At 40.4% G+C, this 22,204-nt stretch overlaps 1 protein-coding gene across 2 annotated transcripts in view; it reads left to right on the top strand.

Moving 5' to 3' along the window:
• PDGFD (platelet derived growth factor D) overlaps positions 1-22,204 on the top strand; it is a 227,221-nt gene that overhangs the window by 141,045 nt on the left and 63,972 nt on the right. For both annotated transcript variants that reach the window (XM_058185421.1, XM_058185420.1), the window contains exons 2-3: positions 983-1,187; positions 5,523-5,703. In XM_058185421.1, coding sequence (XP_058041404.1) covers positions 983-1,187; positions 5,523-5,703 — 386 coding nt within the window. The remainder of the gene's footprint in view (positions 1-982; positions 1,188-5,522; positions 5,704-22,204) is intronic.

The following is a 22,204-nucleotide window of genomic DNA, read 5'->3' as shown; positions in this document are numbered from 1 at the left end:
GGCAGCTTCCATAGAAACAGATTGATAGAAAATGTACAGAACATACCTCTGTACAATCCCTGATTTTATTCCACTTTCTAGTATATCATTCACTGTAAATAATTGTTAAACTATGAAAAAAATTAAGTTTTAACAGCCTTAACCGCACTTGAATATCTGAATCTCACACATATACACAGACCACAGGCAGATTCTTTTCTGATGTCTAAAAGATACTATATGAGAGCCAGTTTGGTTCAATGGTTAAGGCACACAAAGTCACTCAAATGGCCTTGGGCTAGTCCCTCTCTTTCAGTCCTAAGAAGGAGACTTCTGAAAAGCCTTGCCAAGAAAATGGCAGAGACTAGTCCAGGCAGTTGCCAGAAAGCCAAAATTGACTTGAAGATGCATACTCAAAAGATAGTATACTTGATTTCATTGAAATAGCGTGCAAAAGACTATTCAATTTCAAGTACTTGTCTGTTTTCACACTGCATATCACCATATCTTTTCCTTTTATAGCCCAGATCTCTATCATTGATCTCTATTTCTAAATCTATCTGTCTGTCTGTCTATCATCCATATCTAGCTATCTATCATCTATCCATCCAAAATGGTTACATCCATCCAATATCTCTCTGTCTCTCATCATCATCATCATTTTAAACCAGTTTTGAATACTGATAAAACCAGTTTTGATTGCTTATTTGTACCCTATGACTATCATTAAATGTTGTACCTTATGATTCTTGACAAATGTATCTTTTCTTTTTGTGTACATGAAAGCATATGCACCAAAGACAAATTCCTTGTGTGTCCAATCACACTTTTTTTTTGTCACAACATTATATACAAGCACATACAATGAAAGGAAACAATAGGACAGGAACGGTAGGCACTTTTGTGCACTTATGCATGCTCCTTACACTTGGCCAATAAAGAATTCAATCTGTCTGACTGTCTGTCTGTCTGTCTGATAACTACTATTTGTGATTTTTAACAGAAAGTAATCATCTCACAGCCTTATATAAGAAAGAAGAGACCATCAATGTTTGGGAAAATGGTTACATCCAGAGCCCTCGTTTCCCACACAATTATCCTAGGAATCTGTTGCTGACTTGGAAGCTACGTTCACCAGGAAATGCTAGAATACAGCTGGTGTTCGATCATCAGTTTGGCCTGGAGGAACCAGAGAACGATATCTGCAGGTAAGCTGATCAAATCACCGAGGAGATCCAATGTAATTCATAATTGCTCATTTGGTAGAACAACTTCAAGGTAGGCAAAAATAAATTAGCCAAGTTTCTTAGAGATGTTTTACAAAATTAAAACCTGGAGTTAGACCAAACTTGTTTTCTTACTGATAAAAGATTCGGATTGCTCATCCAAGGTGAAGGAAATTGTACCAAACAATTTCTATCTATGCCTGCTCAGCATGGAATTGCAAAGTCCTTCCAAAAGCAGCTAAACAGTTTTTAAATGTAGCAGAAAGGGGAGAGGAAAGAGATTTAATCTGCTTAATGACATTTCCCAGCCATTAATTCTGAATAATTCTTGTCTTTTCACATATTCATTTAAAAAAAAATAAAAATTGGTAGTCTTGTTTTTCTCCTGGCTATCAATTATGAAATGTCTGTAGGGTTTACAGTGTTGCAAATTACTTTGCAAAGGAATAGAAATATATCTCTTTTCATAAACGAGATTGTTAATTAAAAAGGTGGACAGACACTGCATTATCAATACAAAATGTATTTCTGAATTAAAGTTTAATCAAATGTTGACTTCAGCTCTGGATTTCACCCACTTCTTTATCCTGGAATAGCCTATTTTTTTGAAATGGGATCCCAGTTTGCAACTTGGGCCTAAGAAGGTTGTGGTCTTTTATACTATACATTAGGTTGTCAAACTCAAGGCCCAGGGGCCAGATACGGCCTGCAGGGTATTTAGATCTGGCCCATAGGGAAGGGGTGAAATGCTCCCGGTTCAGACCGGATCAGACGATCCGGTAGCGATGGCGGCGGGTGGTTCAGAGAACCAGTAGCAAAAATCCCTGCCCTCCCCCTGCCCATGCCCATGCCCATGCCCAGCTGAGCCTCATGATCGCCAGAGCCTTTTTCTTTACTTTTAAAAGCATTTTTTACAACCTCTTTGTTAAAAAAATACTTTTAAAAGTAAAAAAAAAAAAAGATTGCGCCCCACAGCTGATCACCCACCCACCACACGTGCGCTGTTCTACTTACCCCATGCCTCCTTTTGGCGTGCACTGCACATGCACGCACCTCACATTTGGTGCATGGTGCGCATTGTGCATGCGTATGCATGCGCAGCCAGGGAACTGGTAGTGAACTGGTTCAGATTTCACCACTGCCATAGGGCTGCCCTGGAAACAGCGTAGAACCAGCCCGTGGTGCTGGTTCTCCCGAGTTCTGTTTTTGGCTGCCACAGCCTCCTGCAACTCTCTGCCAGTGAAAATGGCGCTCGGGAGGGCCATGTGCGGCCCTCCTGAGCGCTAATATTACTGGCAGAGGTTGCTGGAAGTCTCAAGAGGTCCAAGCTGTGGACCTAATCCAGCATTAACAACTCCACTCAAATGGTTGATAACTGGGTCAATCTCGTAATGGGTCTCCCCTCCCACCTCCACAGGACCAGGTAACGGTAATGGTTGTGGTTGAACAGAGGCCTTACCTACTGGCTTTAGCAGACTACTGTGAAATAAAGGGTGCGCCTTTCCTAACAATTGGGGTAGTTTCAGCTCCATGGTTACATAATTAATTATCTGTACAATGGGGTTGGGCCCAGGAACTTTGGACTGGAGTTTGACAGGAGGCAGTGACAGTCGAAAACAGAGCTCGGGAGGCGGGAGACTGTTTTTGCTGGGAGAGCACTCGGGCCACCCCAGGTGCCCCCAACAGGAGTGATATTGAGCTGGCCACGCCCACCCTGGCTCCCCAAGGTCAAACACAACCCTGATGCGGCCCTCAATGAAATCAAGTTTTGACACCCCTGCTATACGTTATCAAATATACTTTTATTTTGGTGAGGCAGCTGAGAAAACGAACTGTGGCTGAGAAAGGCATGAATAATGATTATTTTTATGCAGGACTAGTTCTTTGTAATGTTTATTTGAATAAAAATATGATTGGAGAAGACAAAGGAACTATATTCCGAGTTTTCTGTCTGTTTAGTGGCTCTTTTGCATTCAAAGTATATGGGTAAATTTTATCGCATACTATGTCAAAAGGAGAATTTTGCAGATTTGTTACCTAAGGACTATCCAAACACACCTGTATTTGGCAAGATGTGTTTTCAAAAGCAAATCTCTGTGTCACTGTACCAAACTTCTAAAAGTGTGCATAAATAAGAACATCAGATTGCACTTTCTGCTGGCTCGTGATTTTAATAGTGTTATACAACTTTGTTATACCCATTTTTAGCCACAGAAAAAAAATGCTTTAAGTCCCCCCCACACACACACACACCCATAGTTTCTTCCTCCCTACTCCTTTAATGCAGAGAATATTCAAAATGTCAATCCTACTATCTGCAGTGAAACTTGACATTAACTGAGATTGGCTTTACACAAGATTTGCAAAATTTTCTGGAAAGCTTTGAAGTAATTGAATCGAGGTATTCAGAGACACTGAATCCCCAAGGAGTACGAATTTTATTAGGAAGTGGATTTTGCCAGACCTATGTGGGACTTATAGTGAACACCAAACAACTGTAGGAATCAAATTAAAACCAGTTTTATGGGGAAGGGGGAGTTCTTGCTCCATATTTGCATAATATAGCATCATCAAAGCTAATACTGTGGACTTCCTAAATCCATACTTAGGTTCAGGGGTGGGCTTCAGATTCTTTAGCAATGGGTTTGCTGTCCCGTTGCTGGGTGGGGATGGCGATGATGGTCATGGCATAGGCAGCCACCTGCACCAGGACCAGGGAGATGTTTCTTGCCCTCCCCAGACTCTGGAGGCTTTCCTCAAATCTCCGGGAGGGTAAAACTGCTTCCCCCAGGGTCTGGAGGCCCTCCAGGGGCCGGAAACAGGCCTGTTTCCAGACTTCCAGAACTTCCAGGAGGCCAGTTTTTCACCCTCTCCAGGCTCCAGAGGCTTTCCTTGAGCTTCCAGGAGGTGAAAACAGGCCCTCCGAAGGCCAGAAACAGGCCCCTTTCTGGACTTCTGGAACCTCCGGTAGGCCTGGATTTTGCCCTCCCAGACCCTCCCCGCAACCCTTGCACTTATGTAAGGTGCAATGATGGAATGATGAACAGGCCGCATGGAGACTCCTGGGAGGGGAGGGGTGGAGTAGTCATGGCTGTGGCCAGCCAGGGGTGGCATTTGGGGTTTAACTGAACCCCAGCGATCCTGGGCTAGAGGATCACCTGAACCCTGCCGAACCCCCAGGAGCCCACCCCTGCTTAGGTTGTGACTGCTAGTTTCTTGAACCCAGAGGCTGATAGCTAACATGTTGAAAGTGTAAAAGTATCTTAGGGACACTGTTTGAAAATCCCATTGTTGTGGCTCCAGCCCCCGAACCTGGCCCCATGCCCGAAAGTGACTCTGAGAGTGAGGGGGAAGGGACGGTAAGGCTTACCTCAGGAGCACCGATTCCTTTGGCCCGGCTCCAGGAGCCAGAACCAGGCCAGTTGGAGGACGTAATGAGGCCGACATCCCCTGATTCCTCCCTTCCTCAGGCTACACCTACAGATGCAGCTGATAACCATACTAATCAAGCCTGGACCGACCCGTGCTTCAGAAGATTAGAGAGGTGGCGTCATCTCCCACAGGATATATAAGGAGCTTTGGGACTGCTCTCACTTCTACAGGAAGCAAATTAGCTGAACCGTGTCGAAGTGAGCTGAAGTCTTAATCTGTTTGAACTTTTTGGCAGGCAGCTGCATTTTCTCGGCCAGGACTGATAGGAGCCGTGTAACCACTGGCTGTAGGCCAGCTCGTTACTCCAAAGTGAGGACGGAGACAGAACACCCATCATCAGCCTTTCCAGAGAACTGGAAGTAGTTGGGCTGTAGTCATTGCCTTTATTTTTGTAAATTGCCCCTGTGATCTCCAGGCCCAGCATGGAACTGACTGAACAAATGATGATCATCATCCTCATAAAGGTGATGCTAGAAGCTTCAGGAGTCAGGGTGGTGCAGTGGTTAGAATGCAGCATTGCAGGCTACCTCTTGCCCATTGCCAGGAGTTCGATCCTGATCGGCTCAAAGTTGACTCAGCCTTCCATCCTTCTGAGGTTGGCAAAATAAGGACCCAGATTGTTGGGGGCAATATGCTGACCCTGTAGACCATTTAGAGGGGGCTGTAAAGCACTGTAAAGCGGCATATAAGTCTAAATGCTATTGCTAGAAGCTGATTTTGGCTTTCTAGACTCACCGATTTTCCCATTTATGTCTGAATAAAAGGATCATTAAAATGTCAAATGTTCACTGGGAAAAAAACCAACCCTCTCATCTGCTGCCTTGCATCTGCTGCCTTGTATCATCATTTCTCTGCCAGACTACTAATCTATCACCTTCACTCCAGATACGATTTTGTGGAAGTGGAGGATATTTCTGAAATTAGCACTCTCATCCGAGGACGGTGGTGTGGATATAAAGACTTCCCTCCCAAAATAACATCAAAGACAAACCAGCTGAAGATCACCTTCAAATCAGATGACTTCTTTGTGGCTAAACCAGGATTCAAGATTTACTATTCCCTGGTGGTGAGTAACATGGTGGTGTCTGGGGAAGAAACAAAGGACTGCCTTAGGGTACAAGAAATGATTGGGGAAGGAAGGAAGAGTAATAAACTTCCAAGTTAAGATAATGAATACTGCTTCCCTTTGGGGAATAGGTAGTAGGATAATTTGTGATGAAATCCGCGGAAGAGGGAAACTATTCATTAAAATTCAGTACTCTTCATTTTTTATTTTATTTATTTATTTTCGTCAGGCATGTATTAGATAACAGATATAAGTATAAACATAACTATGAATAGATGAAATGGGTACGAATAAAAGGGAACAGTAGGAAGGGACGGTAGGCACGCTGCTGTGCTTATGCACGCCCCTTACAAGAACGGGGTGAGGTCGACAGTAGACAGTCAAAGGTTAAAGTTATGGGGGTTTAGGGATGTAACCACAGAGTCAGGTAGTGCATTCCAGGCATTGACCACTCTGTTGCTGAAGTTGTATTTTCTGCAGTCGAGTTTGGTGCAGTTTACCTTAAGTTTGTATCTATTGTGTGCTCGTGTATTGCTGTGGTTGAAGCTGAAGTAGTCATTGACAGATAGGACGTTGTAGCAGATAATTTTATGTACTATGCTTAGGTAAGACCAAAGACGGCAAAGTTCTAAGTTGTCTAAAGCCAAAATTTCGAGTCTGGTGGCATAAGGAATTCTGTTGCGAGCAGAGGGGTGGAGGATTCTTCTCATGAAATATCTCTGGACTCATTTGATTGTATTAATATCCGATAGCAGTGCAGGTTCCAGACAGATGAGCTGTAGTCAAGAACTGGTCTAGCAAAGGTTTTGTATGTCCTAGTTTGCAGTTCAATATTATCAGAGAAGAAGCTACACAAGATTAGGTTAACAACTCTTAATGCCTCTTTTTTTTTTTTAATTTACATTTATATCCCGCCCTTCTCCGAAGACTCAGGGCGGCTTACAGTGTATAAGGCAATAGTCTCATTCTATTTGTATATTTACAAAGTCAACTTATTGCCCCCCCAACAATCTGGGTCCTCATTTTACCTACCTTATAAAGGATGGAAGGCTGAGTAAACCTTGGGCCTGGTGGGGATTCGAGCCTGCAGTAATTGCAGGCTGCTGTGTTTTAATAACAGGCTATCTTACAGCCTGAGCCACCACGGCCCTTTGGCAATGCTGTTACAGTGAGCTCTGGCACTTAGATCATTTGAGATGAGTACTCCAAGGTCCTTGACAGAGTGAGGGTTGTCTATATAGGAATACTATTCGATTTGGGGCTAGAAGCAATCAGCTAAAGGCAGTGACAGAAATTCCCCCTCCCCCTCACAAAAATAGGGTGAAAGGCTCTTATTCAGGTCCAACATAATCTCAGTTGAAGTCAGAGGTGGGGAGGAAAAAATGCCTTCAAGTGTTGAATCTCATGAAGCTCAGCAAAACAGACACAGGTCATCAGCAATCAAACATTTATTTAATTATTTAGAAAAATTTATATAGCTACCTATTCACTTATAGTGAATCTAGGCAGCTTACAAACAATAAAAATACAATTTAGAAAAATAATTTTAAAAAAACAATAACACTCCCTCCCCCAGCAACAGCACACAGTTAAATGAGCTATTGGATGGGCTCCATCACACATTAGCCCACTGGCAAAACCAAGTCTTCAGGGCCTTCTGAAAGACTATCAAAGTGGGGAGGGGGGGAATCTAATTTCTGCAGGGATAGTGTTCCAAAGGGAGGGAACCACCACAGAGAAAGCCCTTCTTCTCTGTCCTGCCAGATACACCTCCTTAGAGGATGCAACCTGCAACATTTTTTTATTTATTTTTTATTTGCATTTATATCCCGGCCTTCTCCGAAGACTCAGGGCGGCTTACACTATGTCAAGCAATAGTCTTCATCCTTTTGTATATTATACAAAGTCAACTTATTGCCCCCAACAATCTGGGTCCTCATTTTACCTACCTTATAAAGGATGGAAGGCTGAGTCAACCTTGGGCCTGGTGGGACTTGAACCTGCAGTAATTGCAAGCAGCTGCTGTTAATAACAGACTGTCTTACCAGTCTGAGCCACCAGAGGGCCTTTTTTTTTCTTGTCTCCTGGTTCTAGTGGGTCAGGTGGATGTGACTGGAAAGAAATGATCCTGCAGATGCAGATATGGCTCAACAAATTATTATATTTTGAATATACTGGCTATATATCTTGATCTCTACAGAAAGGCTCTAATGTTGGGAACGTTGGAAGGAAAGGGAAGGGAAGGTCAGCAGCAAAGTTTGTGGACTCAGTTACAGTGACATTGTTGGAAGAAGTGAAGGGCCAAGATAGGGACAGATCATCATAGAGAAAAATCTATCTATGTGGATTCTAAGACTCAACATCAACCTGACAGCATATAATCAGTCAGGTGCTCAGCATGATTACCTGGTGGTTAATGTAGGCTCTGTGGGAGAGGCATGATGGTCTAGAGGTGAAGACGCTCGCCTCCCACTCGGAAGGTTGAGAGTTCAATCCTAGGCAGTGGCAGATGTTTCTCTATCCGGGTGCAGACAAAATACTGTATCTACTGTGAACTCTGCATAGTGATCAGGAAGGGCATCTGGCCAGTAAATGCTCAGCTCCAATCAGTTGTCTAGACTCCACCCCAAAAGGAAGGATTAAAGGGTCATAAAAATGACCCAAAAATGTATCTAACAAAATGAAATTTAACAAAATGTAACATAATAAAATTCAATGGTGAAAAAAATAAGGTTCTACATTTAGGCAAGAAAAACAAAATGCACAGGTACAGTATATGTGGTACCTTGCTCAATAGTAATAACCGTGAGAGAAATCTTGGAGTCCTAGTGGACAACCATTTAAATATAAGACAGCAGTGTGCAGCAGCTGCCAAAAAAGCCAACACACTTCTAGGCTGCATAAACAGAGAAATAAAATCAAGATCACGTGAAATTTTAATGCCACTTTATAATGCCACGCTTGGAATACTGCATCCAGTTTTGGTCGCCATGATGTAAAAAAGATGTGGAGACTCTAGAAAGAGTGCAGAGAAGAGCAACAAAGATGATTAGGGGATTGAAGGCTAAAACATATGAAGAACTGCTGCAGGAACTGTGTAGGTCTAGTTTGATGAAAAGAAGGACTAGGGGAGACATGATAGCAATGTTCCAATATCTCAGGGCCTGCCACAAACAAGAGGTTGCAAAGCTATTCTCCAAAGCACCTGGAGGCAGGACAAGAAGCAATGGGTGGAAACTAATCAAGGAGAGAAGCAACTTAGAACTAAGGAGAAATTTCCTGACAATTAGAACAATTAATCAGTGGAACGACTTGCCTCCAAAAGTTGTGAATGCTTCAACACTGGAAGTTTTTAAGAAGATGTTAGATAACCATTTGTCTGAAGTGATGTAGGGATTCCTGCCTAAGCAGGACTAGAAGACCTCCAAGGTCCCTTCCAACTCTGTTATTATATATTAAAAAGAAAAAATATATAAGTTCTGTGGCTTCTTTTCAGAATAGAGACAAAGTGTTGGAATATCCTCAGTATCTTATTCAGACTGAAAACATTGTTTAAGGAAGTAACATCATTCTGAGCCAGTGTAGAATTTTTTATTTATTTATTTATGTATTAGATTTTCATGCTGCTCATCTTTGTCACGTGATTCTGGGTGGAATTTTAGAATCTAGAAATGGGGAAAAAAGAAATGGGGATACACCAGCTTACTTTTCCCAATCCTGTAGTATCATCCCACCATGCAGAGTGGTTGAGCGTGAGAAGTATGTGGGAAGTACCTTCCTATGACTGTATGTTAGAATATGAATATAATAAATTGTGATGGAAACTCCACAAGGGAAAGCAGTTGATCAAGCAACCTAAAAATGAGATTCATGCTTTAGCTGTTTGCAGTTAGAAATTTATTTTAAAAATAAACATGCCAATTAGCAACTGTCTGTAGACAGAATTCTTATGAGCCAGGTAATTACATTAGTGTCACAGTAGTGACACTCTGCTTCTCATAATATAAATTTCAAGGCATGTTGAAACCTGAGAAAGCATCTTACTGAGAAAAAAACAGCTGCTATTCAGTTTTCTGCACCTGTCCCCCCCCCCTTTTTTTTTTACTTTACGGATTTCCATTATGAATGGGCAGAGAAATTCTCCTGCCTTTTTGCTGCAGTTGTCTTTCTGCTTGGTCAGAGGGTTTGCTTTAGAATTTATTCTAAAGGAGAGGAGAAATTCTGAGTTACAAGGAAGGGCAGACATCTGTGACTTTCTTTCCTCCTCTTTTCCTCCTCTCTTTATCCATCTGTGATGGCTTTGACTGTAACTGTATGTGAGAATGACACCTGAGGCAGATAAAAGTAGGCAGTTAAAAGACACCTGAGTAAGCAAGAGAAATGGGGATTTGGCAAATGTCTCATAAGAAACTCTCCCTAGTTTCCTGAACTGTATAGATGAAGGGGGGGAAAGATGTAATTTCAATCTACAAAGATTCTGTGAACGTAATCTTACAATAAAGACAGAGCAAATACGTCTCAGAGTGCTTCTATCTGGATTATTTCACCAGGTTGGCGTTGTCTCCCACACTTTCATTAAGTTTCAGGGAAAAAACCAACAGGATAGTATTTTTTCCCATATAGTAATGCTAAATATGATGATTAAAGAGTGAGTTACAGTATGCCTTTGATAAATCGATGAAAAAAATTCTTTGGAGAAATGTAAAGGAAAATTCTCTGCCCATATATTTGAGTCTGTAGAGATTCTCAGTCACCCAGGTCATGGTTGTCCCAAAGGTGCTTTTTCAGGAGGCAACTAGACTTCTGTTCTGTCCCCTCCATTCCTCCCCAAAACAATACGCTAGCTGAGGCCGTCTGCCAGCAATTTATTTACACTTGGCCGGGTTTCTTCTGGCAACGAAAAGTTCTGGCAATGTTCCTTCACGTGCCAGCCAAGTCCTTATCAAGTAGCAGCGTGGCGACAGACTGTTGCCAAGGCAACCAGGAGTCTGCAGGATGATCTAAAGTACTCACAAGAAATCCCAGCCTTCAGTCCAAAGCAGTCAAAGAGCCAGTAGTCCATAACTTTGTCCGACACAAGGGCCTACGGAGCACTCTCCCTGCTTTTATCCCCTGTGGGGTGTGGCTCCATGACTCAGCACTCCCTGAACCTGCCCCACCTTTTCCTCTGCTGTGCACGCTTATCTCGGCATCGCTGTTTCGTATCTAGCCAAGATTGATCCTCAGCAGCTGGTTCTTGGGGCGTTACCAGGGAGGAGGAGGGGTCCGTGGAAAGAGGCCTTGTCAGCTCCTCCTCCTCCTCCTCCTCCTCCTCCTGGCCTGCAACTGGAACCTGGGATGGTGCCAGGGAGGAGGAAGGTCCGGGGGGGGGAGGAGGCCTTGTCAGCTCCTCCTCCTCACTCTCTGAGTCATCCGGCTCCAGGAGGCCAGGCCCAGGAGGCGGTGCCATAACAACTTCCTTGTTTTTCCTGATGGATTTCCAGAGGAAAAATTGCAGACCACTGGAACCAGGAGCACTACTCAGGTGATCCTGATGACATAGGTAAACCTCTAGGTGCTTCAATGATCTGTTAAAAGGATCCAGATTACCAGCTGTGTGCAAGGAATATAAATCTTTCCATTCCCCACTATCCTGTCAGAGCTGAAGAAGATTCTTAGATGAGAAGTGAAATGTCTTCAAAGGGAAAACAAGGAAGTCCAGTTGCCTTCAGAAAAAGCAACTTTGGGACACCGGTATATTTGGTGAAAAATTTCACAGGACAGTTTTTGTTTTCCTATTGCTATTGTCACTGAGATAGCAACATCTTTCCCTTGGACAATGTGGATGAACAAAATTGCGATCCAGCTGTAAAGCTCCAGGGAAATCAGGAGATCCAGGCAGTTAAAAATCAGTATAAACATTTATTGCAAGTTTCAGTTCTCTACAAGAATCTGAACTACTAACGGCCAAAGAAAATTGGTGGTAGATAAGGGTAAAAGAAATTCGAGGTGGCCTCTTGTGGGTGTGAAGGGATTCATGACTGATGACGCATTTGACCCCTCTCTCTGACTCAGCCTGGGCATCTCCTACACCAACACACCTGCAGCCTACAGCCTGGGAAAACCTAACTTTTGTGACTCTAATGACCTCATATTGCATGGCAAATATTGTGGGAAATTAGTGGAATTATTGAAAGAATTGCTTCTTGTTATTTATTTATTTATTTATTTAATTAATTAATTAAACTTTTATACCGCCCTTCTCCCGAAGGACTCAGGGCGGTATACAGCCTACATTAAAACAATTAATATACACACTAAAATAACAATTAAAAAACTTATTCAATAAAGGCCAAAATTAAAACCGTCCAATTGACCATATAAAATACCCAATAAAATATTAAAATTGAAAAATTTAAAATTGAAAAATTTAAAAATCAGGCCAGTCCCGCTTGGATAAATAAATAAGTTTTCAGTTCCCGGCGAAAGGTCCAAAGGTCGGGCAATTGGCGTAAACTGGGGGGAAGTTCGTTCCAGAGAGTAGGTGCTCCCACAGAGAAGGCCCTTCCCCTGGGGGCCGCCAGCCGACACTGCTTGGCGGACGGCACCCTGAGAAGACCTCTCTGTGAGAGCGCACGGGTCGGTGAGAGGCATGTGGTAACAGCAGGCGGTCCCATAAGTACCCGGGCCCTAAGCTCAGTTATGGGTTTGTTAAGAGGAAAATCCAACCCTCCTAGAGAACGTTGGAGAAATCATTCAGCTAATTCCCCTGTTCACAAACTTAGTGGAGAGTCTCGAGTGGTATTTATGTCCAACTTTCATATTTATTACATATGCCAGTGAGACATGTATTCTCCAGGAGCATGGCAAGACAATAACTAAAGAAGAGGAAACAGTATGGGAGTTTCAGAGCTGAAAAATCCAGAAGAATCCAGATATGGCCCGATTGCCCAATTGGACGCAGAATACTGAATACAGGATATTGACATAGGTCTCCAAAGCTAGTCTCATGAGTTAAGTTGCTATACTGTGGAAGCCTTTAATTTGAAGGCAATTTAGCAAAACAACAATTTACGGTATTGCTTTCCCTGGAGTACCACCATGCATAAAAATTAAGCACTGCTGCTTTGTGTGATATTTCCAAAGGACCTCTCCTATAATTAGCCAGCTTTATGAGAAATTGTGTGCAGTTAATTCAAAACCCTGGGGCTTCAGGAAACAAGAAAATATATAACATTGCAAAAGAACAGAGATTTGTGTTTGTTTGGGGTTTTTTTTTTTCCAGGAGGAGAAAATGGATGAATGTTGTTGCCAAAGGTCTATGATGTCAAGTTTGTGTGCATAGAAAGTTACTTTTGCTTGCCAGCAGCCTTTCTCAGGGAACATGGTCCTAGCCTGCTTGGAAAGCAACAAAAGGGCTTTTCCAGATTGTGAGACCTCTCAACGTTTCAGGCATGTTTAAAAGAATTTTCTGCCTGGAGTGGAAAATATTTTTTTTAATCAAATGTATTCTTCTTGCAAACACAAAAGCAAACTTTTGTAATTTGATACTCTCCTGACATGATGGACTATAAATCTAACAATTCTCAACAGTACAATCAGTTGAGAATCACCCTGCTTCCCCAAAAATAAGACTTCCCCTAATAATAAGCCCAATCGGGCTTTTGAGCACATGTGCTAAAATAACCCCTCCAAAAAAGAAGCCCTCACCGAAAAGAAGCCCTCCCCAAAAATATTTATGAATATGAATATGAATGAATATTTTAATTTGTATACCGCCCTTCTCCCGAAGGACTCAGGGCGGTGAACAGGCAGATAAAATACAGATATACATAATAGTTAAAACATCCCTTAAAAAACTGATTTAAATTTGCCCAAATATTAAAATAACATACACCCCCATAAAATTACAAAACTTTAAAAACCCATCAAATTCAATTAAAATTTAAAGGTAAAAATCAAGCTAGTCCAGCCATACGAAATAAATAAGTTTTAAGTTCGCGGCGAAACATGTGTGTAGCCGGTCCCCACCAATACTTCTGGTTAGGGTTAGGGAGACAGCTGGAAATCAGGTAAGGTGGTAAGAGGAGCCCCGTCTTGCTCCATGTGCCCAAAAATAATAAGACCTCCCTGAAAATAAGGTCAAGTGCTTATTTCGGGGTTCAAAAAATATAAGACAGGGTCTTATTTTCGGGGAAACACATTATGTCTGTAATACACCACCATGACCAGTTGGCTCTAGTCTGGGGAATCTGAGTGATGCCATCAGCTGCTTAGATGTCTCTAAGTATTTCATTATGAGGAAGCTTATGCAGAAATTCCCCCAGTGCCATTTTGAGAAATTCTTCAGCATTGTTAATCGTTCTGCAATTTGACAAAAGCAAATTGCTTTCCAACAAGAAGAGATATTTGGAGAAATTCTCATCAGTGTAAAGACCTCACATTTCATTTAGTTGTTTAAAATATTTGTATCCTGTTTTCCTTTTTTTAAAAAAAAAACAATCTTCAAAGCAGTTTAGAATTAAATTATTCACGGCACGTGTAACTCTTTTGATGTTACATTCCTTTTTCCAGAAGTCTGAACCCTTCCTGTCTTGCTATTCCAAGGGAAGAAAACAAGAGGAAACTTCTCCCATTTGACCTATTGCATTAGGAAGTGAGGACAGTCAGTGGTTTTACAGTGATAGAAAGATTTATAACCGAAAACAGCATTACCTGAAGTTGTGTAATGGTGTGTGGAAATGATCTAGGGAGAAGAAGGAAGAGCTGCAGACTAGACAATGGTCAGACAAGCGGCAACTGAGTCCACAGAAGGAATGGAGATTTGATAAACATCTCAGAAGGGACCTCCCAATAGTGGACTATAAACCTGAGGAAGGGTGGAAGAGATATATTTTCAGACTTGCAAGATTCTGATAATGCAATCTTACAGCAAAAGTCAGACCTAGTATTTCTGGATGTGCTTCTGGGCTGCACTATTCTCAAAGCTGACAAGTAGATCCCACCACCAGCTGAAGCTCAAGGCACCACCAAAGAAAATTCAGAATAATTTCTTAGGGCCTCCTGAGATAGAAAGCAAGAGAAGAACATTTCTGAGAAAGTGCAAAGTAAATTTTGACACAGTATATATATTTTTTAAACACAGCAATAGTATGTTTCCAACAGACTGAAAACTAGATGCTTGTCAACAGCAACGTTCTCTTCTATCTTGCATTTGGGGGGGGGGAGTGTTATGTTGGCTGGGCTGGAGAGAAATAAACTTGAACGTGCCTTCTGCTAGAGTACCTGACAAGTTTTGTGGTGCTTCCTGAGTCTCTGAATTCCCCAGCATATGATGCCATTGTGTCTTTCTTTTTCCTCTTTTTATAGATCTATATATAAAAATATGGAGTATCTGAGCCAATCCTTATTATTGGTCATGGGACAATGGAGTGATAGTGACCACATATCTAAAGATTGCAAACCTAAAGATATAATTCACGAATATCAGATTATTAGCTTAAATGATTATTATTTATCAACATGGAGTGGTTTGGCATTGGGTGGCGGTTGTTTTTTATGAATCAACTTGTTCTGAGTTGCATTGGATCTTGTGTCAGAACAAGCAAAGGCACTTCCAGGTCGAAAGGATTAGCTGGTGACATCACCCTTGCCCTGGGAACAACTATCTGGGGGCTCCTTTCATTCCCCAGCAGGAGCTAGCACAAAGCTCACCCTGCCCTATGGTAGCACTTGGGTCTCAAATGTGGGCTTGCTAACTTCCAACCCAGCATCCTAACCACCCGAGCCATTGTGCTTCTACACTTTATTCTGAATGAAAACATTGTTCATCATTTTAAGAAAAAGGCAAGAAGAGACTTCTCCATACTGTTGCTTAGAAAACACCACGGATGATCCATGCAATCACCAGAATTGAGCGCAACTCAAGGGCAATTTGGCTTTGTAGCCTCTCTAAGGTTTTCATCACATAATAACTTCAAAAGGAAGAAGGGATGGAAAAATGGACAAGACAGAATTCAATTTCCAGACAACCAGACAACAAAAGAACATATATAACGCATTTTGAACATCAACACATCGTGGAAGATACTCAGAGAGGAAGTGACAGATTGAAACATCAGGGAGGTCACCACAGTATTTCTGGCCACTAATGCTTCAGATTTGCAGCTCAGCTTGACTTTATATTATTTTAATTAAAGAAGAACATCAAGCAGAAAACAATATGACAATCTCTGATATAGTCCTTAATAGCATCCTAGTGCATACAAATGCCTCTGGGCCCTCAATCGAATTTTTAAAAAATAATAAGAAAGAGCAAGTGACTTTAGTCCAGTGCTTTATTTGGAATCATGCCCATGTGCCCAGAAAGATGGCAAAAATAACCTCAGGTGGTAGACAGGCGAGGTCATTAGTTTGCTTCCCAGTAAATCAGTGTTTTGTGATTACCGCATCCATCATCATAGTCATGCACTGATCAAGCAATCCCCAGCAGCAGCGATCACTGGAAACATACACAGCATGTTCTCAGTGCCAAAAAAAGTTGTTTACTTCCAACATCAAATCTACTTTCAACTATTTTGGACATCTGAAGCATTGTACATGTGGTTTTGCTAAATATATGAGTCCTACTTGGGTGTGCTAATCTTCCAAGTGATTAGAGTCACATGAGAGCCAAGAAATATGCAAGTGCTCATACTGAGCTGTCGTTCATGATCTTTTGTGGACCACCTGATGTTTAGCCCCTCTTCAGTTTCAAATTCTAGAAGATCGTCATTGCAAAAGATGTGGGCAGATAACACAAGTAGTGTAGACTAATCTCTTCTGGGGTTGCTTTTCCATTTCATCGCTTTTGATGGGAGTGAGGTTAACAGTAACCCTGCTGTCATTCTAGTTGTCCTAACTGTTGAATTAGAATGGGACTAGTAGGGCTTGTAAGTACCACAGTGAATTATCATGAGTAATTAAATGATACTAAGTTACTAGGCCTTTACAGAATGTAGATTTCAACAGGTTCACAGTACATATGCTTTCACATTAGCATGGAGGTTCATTTAGCCATTTCCTCCCTGCTCTGTTCTTATAAATGAATTTATGGCACATTCAAACAATAAAATCAATAAGATGAATCTAGCCTTATAATAGTAACAGAGTTGGAAGGGACCTTGGAAGTCATCTAGTCCAACCCCCTGCTCATGCAGGAGACCTGTACTTGGGATTCAAATCGCCGAACTGCCAACTTTTCTGATCGACCAGCTCAGTGTCTTAGCCACTGAGCCACCTAGTCAGGCCTTAGACATCCTTAGAAATCAAACCCTAGTTTGACTAGCTGACTCTCCATTGATTTTCAAGAAGTCTGCCCTAAGTACATACCCAGTGGAAAAATAAATATTAAAAATCATCAGGTCATATGGATAGGTTTTTAAACATTTAAATGCAGGGTGGTAAAACATTTGGTCACATGGAAAGTTTTGTAAATTGGAAAGTCCTTAGCAGCTTGCACAGTAATTTAACAGTTAGAAAACTCGAGTTGTTTCACTCGTTTGAAGAAAGTACACAACCTGTACATTCAATCAAGTTCCTGATGCCCAAACAGAGCTTTTGATGATGGGCAGATCTTTTTATTTTCACCTCAGATGCAAAGTTCAAAATTAAATATATCACCTCCCTCACTATTACAAATGCAGAAGATTGTCTAAACCATGGGTGTCAAACTCCATTTCATTGAGGGCTGCATCAGGGTTGTGTTTGACCATGGGGGCCAGAGTGGGTGTGGCCAGGGTGGACATGGCCACGTCACTCCTCTCTGGGGCACCTGTGGTGGCCCGAGCAACCTGCCAGCAAAAATGGGCTCCCGAATTCCGTTTTTGGCTGTCACGGCCTTCTCCAACCCTCTGCCAGTGAAAGCGGAGCTTGGGAGAGCCATGTGTGGCCCTCCCGAACTCTGTCTTCACTGGCAGAGGGTTGCAGGAGCCCATGGCAACCAAAAACGGAGTCCAGGAACCCATTTTTGCTGGCAGAAGCACCTCAGGCTGGTCCTTTGCTGTTTCCAGGATGGTCCTGCAGGCCAGATCTAAGTATACCCCACAGGCCAGATCCTGATCCTGGCTCTTGAGTTTGACACCCCTGGTCTAAACTAATACACATAGCCACACCAATTTATAGATGCCGAATGGAATCTGTGTAATGTAACACATTAGATCAGATAATCAGAAAATATTTTGAAACTCAGAATTTAGCTTACTATATTGTAATGTAAATTAATTTCTGATATGAAATGGAAAATAGCTCTTGACTATAGTCTGAGGGCTGTTGTGTCATTCAACATGTATAGGTTTGCCAATTTAATTGGATATATTCATCGTATTTACTTTTAATTCCAAATTACTATATTAATTTTTTTAATTCTTTTTCATGAAAGTAGGTTAAATTCTTAGAGTTGATATTTGGTTTCCATTAGACTTATAAATCTTCATAAAAGACAAATCCTAATCAAATGAAATGCAAATCATTTTCAGAGTCAAATAAATGCACTTAAAAACCATGAAAAAAATATTTTTTAAAAGAAAAAAGAACTATACAATCTTTTAGCAACGCAAATTCTTATAAAATTTCAGGAAGTACTTCAGGCCTTCCTCTTGCCTTTTGAAGATTAGCATTAAGCAAATCAGAAGAACTATCTCATTCCCCAGGTTTTTGTTAACTGGTTTGTTAAGTGGTAATTTTGATTTATGTTTTTAATTTATATTCTAAGTTTTTAGGTTTTTTTTAATTTTGTAAGCAGTCTTAAAGACTTTCCCAGTTACATTGATTAAAGAAATAAGTAAATTGCTTTTCTCTACTTAATGGTAGAGCTGACTCTGTTTTTATGTATTTTCAGAGGTTATTCATTATTTTCAATCATTACTAATTGGATGATTTACAAATTGGCTAGCTATTATGGATACATTATGCTTTTATAGATAGAAGTATTGATTTTCATCAGAATATTTTGGTAATGTGTTTTGAAAACAGTTTTAAATGCAACTTATCCACGATCACAAAAATTTATTCTAGGATTGGAAAATGCAAGTGTCCAAGTTTATTTACAAATAAATCTTCAGGTAGTTTTTGTAGTGGATACTAGAAACCCCTGGGAGTTATCTATAGGGAGTTATTTGTAGGGTTAAGTTAAATACTAGCAATGTTTTATATATCACACATGCACCAGAATCGACAATTTCTTTTTGTTTTATTATTCCACGGCCATAACCGTTAGAAAAAGGAATGCAGACACTGAGAATAAAGGAGAAGGCTATTAGGATATCTCATTAAAGAATCTCTCAAGACAGAAATCTCTTTCATTGTATAGTTCTTTTCTGCCTGATCTTGTTTTAAAGGCCTGAATAAATAGACCTTCTATCATTCCTTCAGAGAGATCATCTCAAAGAAAATCTGTCTGACAGGAAATTTTTTCTTCATTGCGAGCTTATATTTCTCTCTTCCTTTAATGTCTTCCTATTACTCATGCTGTCTACTGCCATTTAAAGATCTGTACTCTATCTTTCCTTCACAGTTTCTTCTCTTTTAAATATCTGTGAATCAATATTCATTGTTTTTAATTCTTATGTGAAAGAACTGCATTCAAATCTCCATCGTAATTAAAATTATACATACAGTTCCATCCATTGCTTCTTACCTTAGGTACCCGCTGACATCACAAGGCCCACAATAGCTCTGAATGGCACCCAGGCACTCCCAAAATTATAAATTAGTAAGACTGGACAAATTCTTACGAGATTGGCAAACAGACAAGATTTCAGTGCATTCACATTATATCAGAGGTTAGATCAACAAGATCACACCAAACTGGGCAATCTCATGAGATTTTTCACCCATTTCTATTTTAAGGTTTTGATATTCTATTGTACAAAAAGACATTTTCAGCCTCTTGTTCTATGTAGACCCCAAGCACAATTTTTATTTGACCAACTTCACACTATATTGGAACAGAATTGTTTTATAGATTTAGGTTTCTGTTGTCGGAATTGACATAATTTTCTTCCCTTGAGCCATAAGGTAAAATAATTATGATATGCAGTGGAAAAGTGAAGGGAAACACTAGGACATTTTAGATTAGTGGTTGCTGAGACTTGAACTACAAAACCACATTATGCCCATTCTGAACCAAAAAAAAACAAATATGTTAGACTTGAATCTGAATCACTTACACCAAACATCTCAAACTTTGGGTCATGACCTACCAAAGAATCAGGAACATTTTTAAAAAAATCTATGATTGACAGATAGTTTCACACTAAGTGGCAACTTCCATCCCATGTGTTTTATAATAGTGCAAGCATTGCTGTTGGAGCACCGGTAGAAGTATACTTTATTACTGAAGTTTGATATATTTTAAATGTTAAGCTTTTGAAAATGGTTTTTGTGGTATGATCAGAAAAAAGATAGATGACCAACTTTCCAGTAATGCTGATAAAAGTAAATCTGAATGAATGAAGAAAACGTCTTTCAATAAGTTATATTTATTTCTTTTCTGTCTCCAAAAACCCATGAAATGACTTGATCAGATAGATTCACTTAGCATTTTAGAGCAGGGGTTTCCAACCATGGCAACTTTAAGACTTGTGGACTTCAACTCCCAGAATTCAGCAAAGCTGGCTGAGGAACTCTGGGAGATGAAGTCCACAAGTCTTAAAGTTGCCAAGTTGGAGAACCCTGTTTTACAGCATTACATTGCAGGACTGTAGAAAGCAGAAGGCACTATTTAAGGTTCTGCAGTCACATCCAAAAACGTCTTCAGTGTGTCTCCAAAAACACCCCAATACTTGCTATAAAAAGTTATATTTAATCTACCAAAGGGGGGGGGGAGTTATATCAATGGCTAATACAGTAATTGCATTTAATTAATATAATTTTAGTTAAATACAAATGAATTCCAATCAAGTCAACTTTTTCTCCTATTTCCCAACATACCAAAAAAGTAGTTATAATTTCAGTCTAAAAGGATGCATGTGAGTTACAAAGGACTTTATCTATTTTCCCCAATCTGCTCTCCTTTAAATGGGCTGAATTAGAACTTGCATTATCCTTACCCATCATGATCAATAGTTCTATAGTCTCGAAACGATAAGATTTAGGGTCCAATTCATCTAAAAGTCAGCAGCTTGAGGAAGTCTACCCTAATCTTAACTGGCAGTAGCTTTTTGGCTCCTAGGATAAATCTTTGCCATCACCTAAATACATCCTGGTTCTTTTCTTAAGGAGAAAGGCCTTATAATGAATTTAGAGACCTTCTCCCTACATGTTTCTTGCACTTCCCATTTGACCACATTGATTTGTTGTGCAAATAAAAATAATTGGTTAACTCAGTAAAGGGACATCAAACAAATATTTGTTCAGCTGCTTGGTTTCAGCTGCAATGCATTTAGGAGAACTGATTGGGCAGTTTTGCAAATGAAGGACCATTTGCTGTAAAGTAGGAGAACCTATTTAGTGGAACATGGTTTCAGCTATTCCTGAAATTATTAGGCATATTTGTTAAGTAAAGGGTAGAGTAGACTGAAAGCTGGCTCATCTGAGCATCTAAATAAATAATAATTCCCTGAGTACTGCATTTCTTGTTTGAACACACAAAGACTGGCTGGGATTAACAAGACAGTGGATAATAATCAGGTGCCTTGCAGGCAATTTATCTCTTTCACAATTACGAGCAAATAAAATTTGTCTCTCTTCTTCTCTTAACCGAAGTTCATTGGGCTTGCAGTGCCCCCTCAGTGCTGGTTCAGGCACATCCACCAGATGCATTCAGAAAGAGATTAAAGGTGTAGAAAGTGCTTATTCATGCACCCAACCCTTTTGATGCTCATAAACCAAGAAATATGTAGATACGCTATTTTTATTCTATCGCTGCTTAACTGACACTCCCATTTAAAATGCAAAAGGGAGAAACAAATGAATGCTTTTTCCGACACAAGGTTAAACAGTATTTCCTGACAGTACCCTCCTTTAATTTTGTACATTAGTTGAGTTTGCACAACACACAACCTTTAGTTACTGGAATAACAAATTTTCTGCAAAGCAAATTGAGTAATCATCTAATTAGTCAGACTGGGGTCATACAACCTGCTAAATCACAGAAAAACTAACACTAACCAAGCTTAGCCTGTTATATAAACATGCAGACACTAGATTTTTGGATGACCTAGTCAAATGTCTCAATCATCACTGAATGATTCATGTGCCAGTCTATAACATTGACTTTTGACTTGGATATGCATGTAAAATGAATGTTCTATCGGGTGTGATTACTTTGATGGCTAGAATTTCTGCGTGGATTAAATTTCAAATAAAATAATCACAGAAAATATCTTTAAAATATTGTGCTCTTTCTAGAGAAACCTTTTATGTAGCCAATAGGAGAACTTTAAAATTTGTAATACATTGATCAGGTAGGGATAGTATATTATTCTGCTCTTTTTTTGGTTGTGAAGTATCCCATAACTTTTAGGATCGCCGAGTTCTGTGC

This window comes from Ahaetulla prasina, chromosome 5, assembly GCF_028640845.1.
Source record: "Ahaetulla prasina isolate Xishuangbanna chromosome 5, ASM2864084v1, whole genome shotgun sequence".
NCBI lineage: Eukaryota > Metazoa > Chordata > Lepidosauria > Squamata > Colubridae > Ahaetulla > Ahaetulla prasina.
This window is presented reverse-complemented; position numbering and strand designations above follow the sequence as displayed.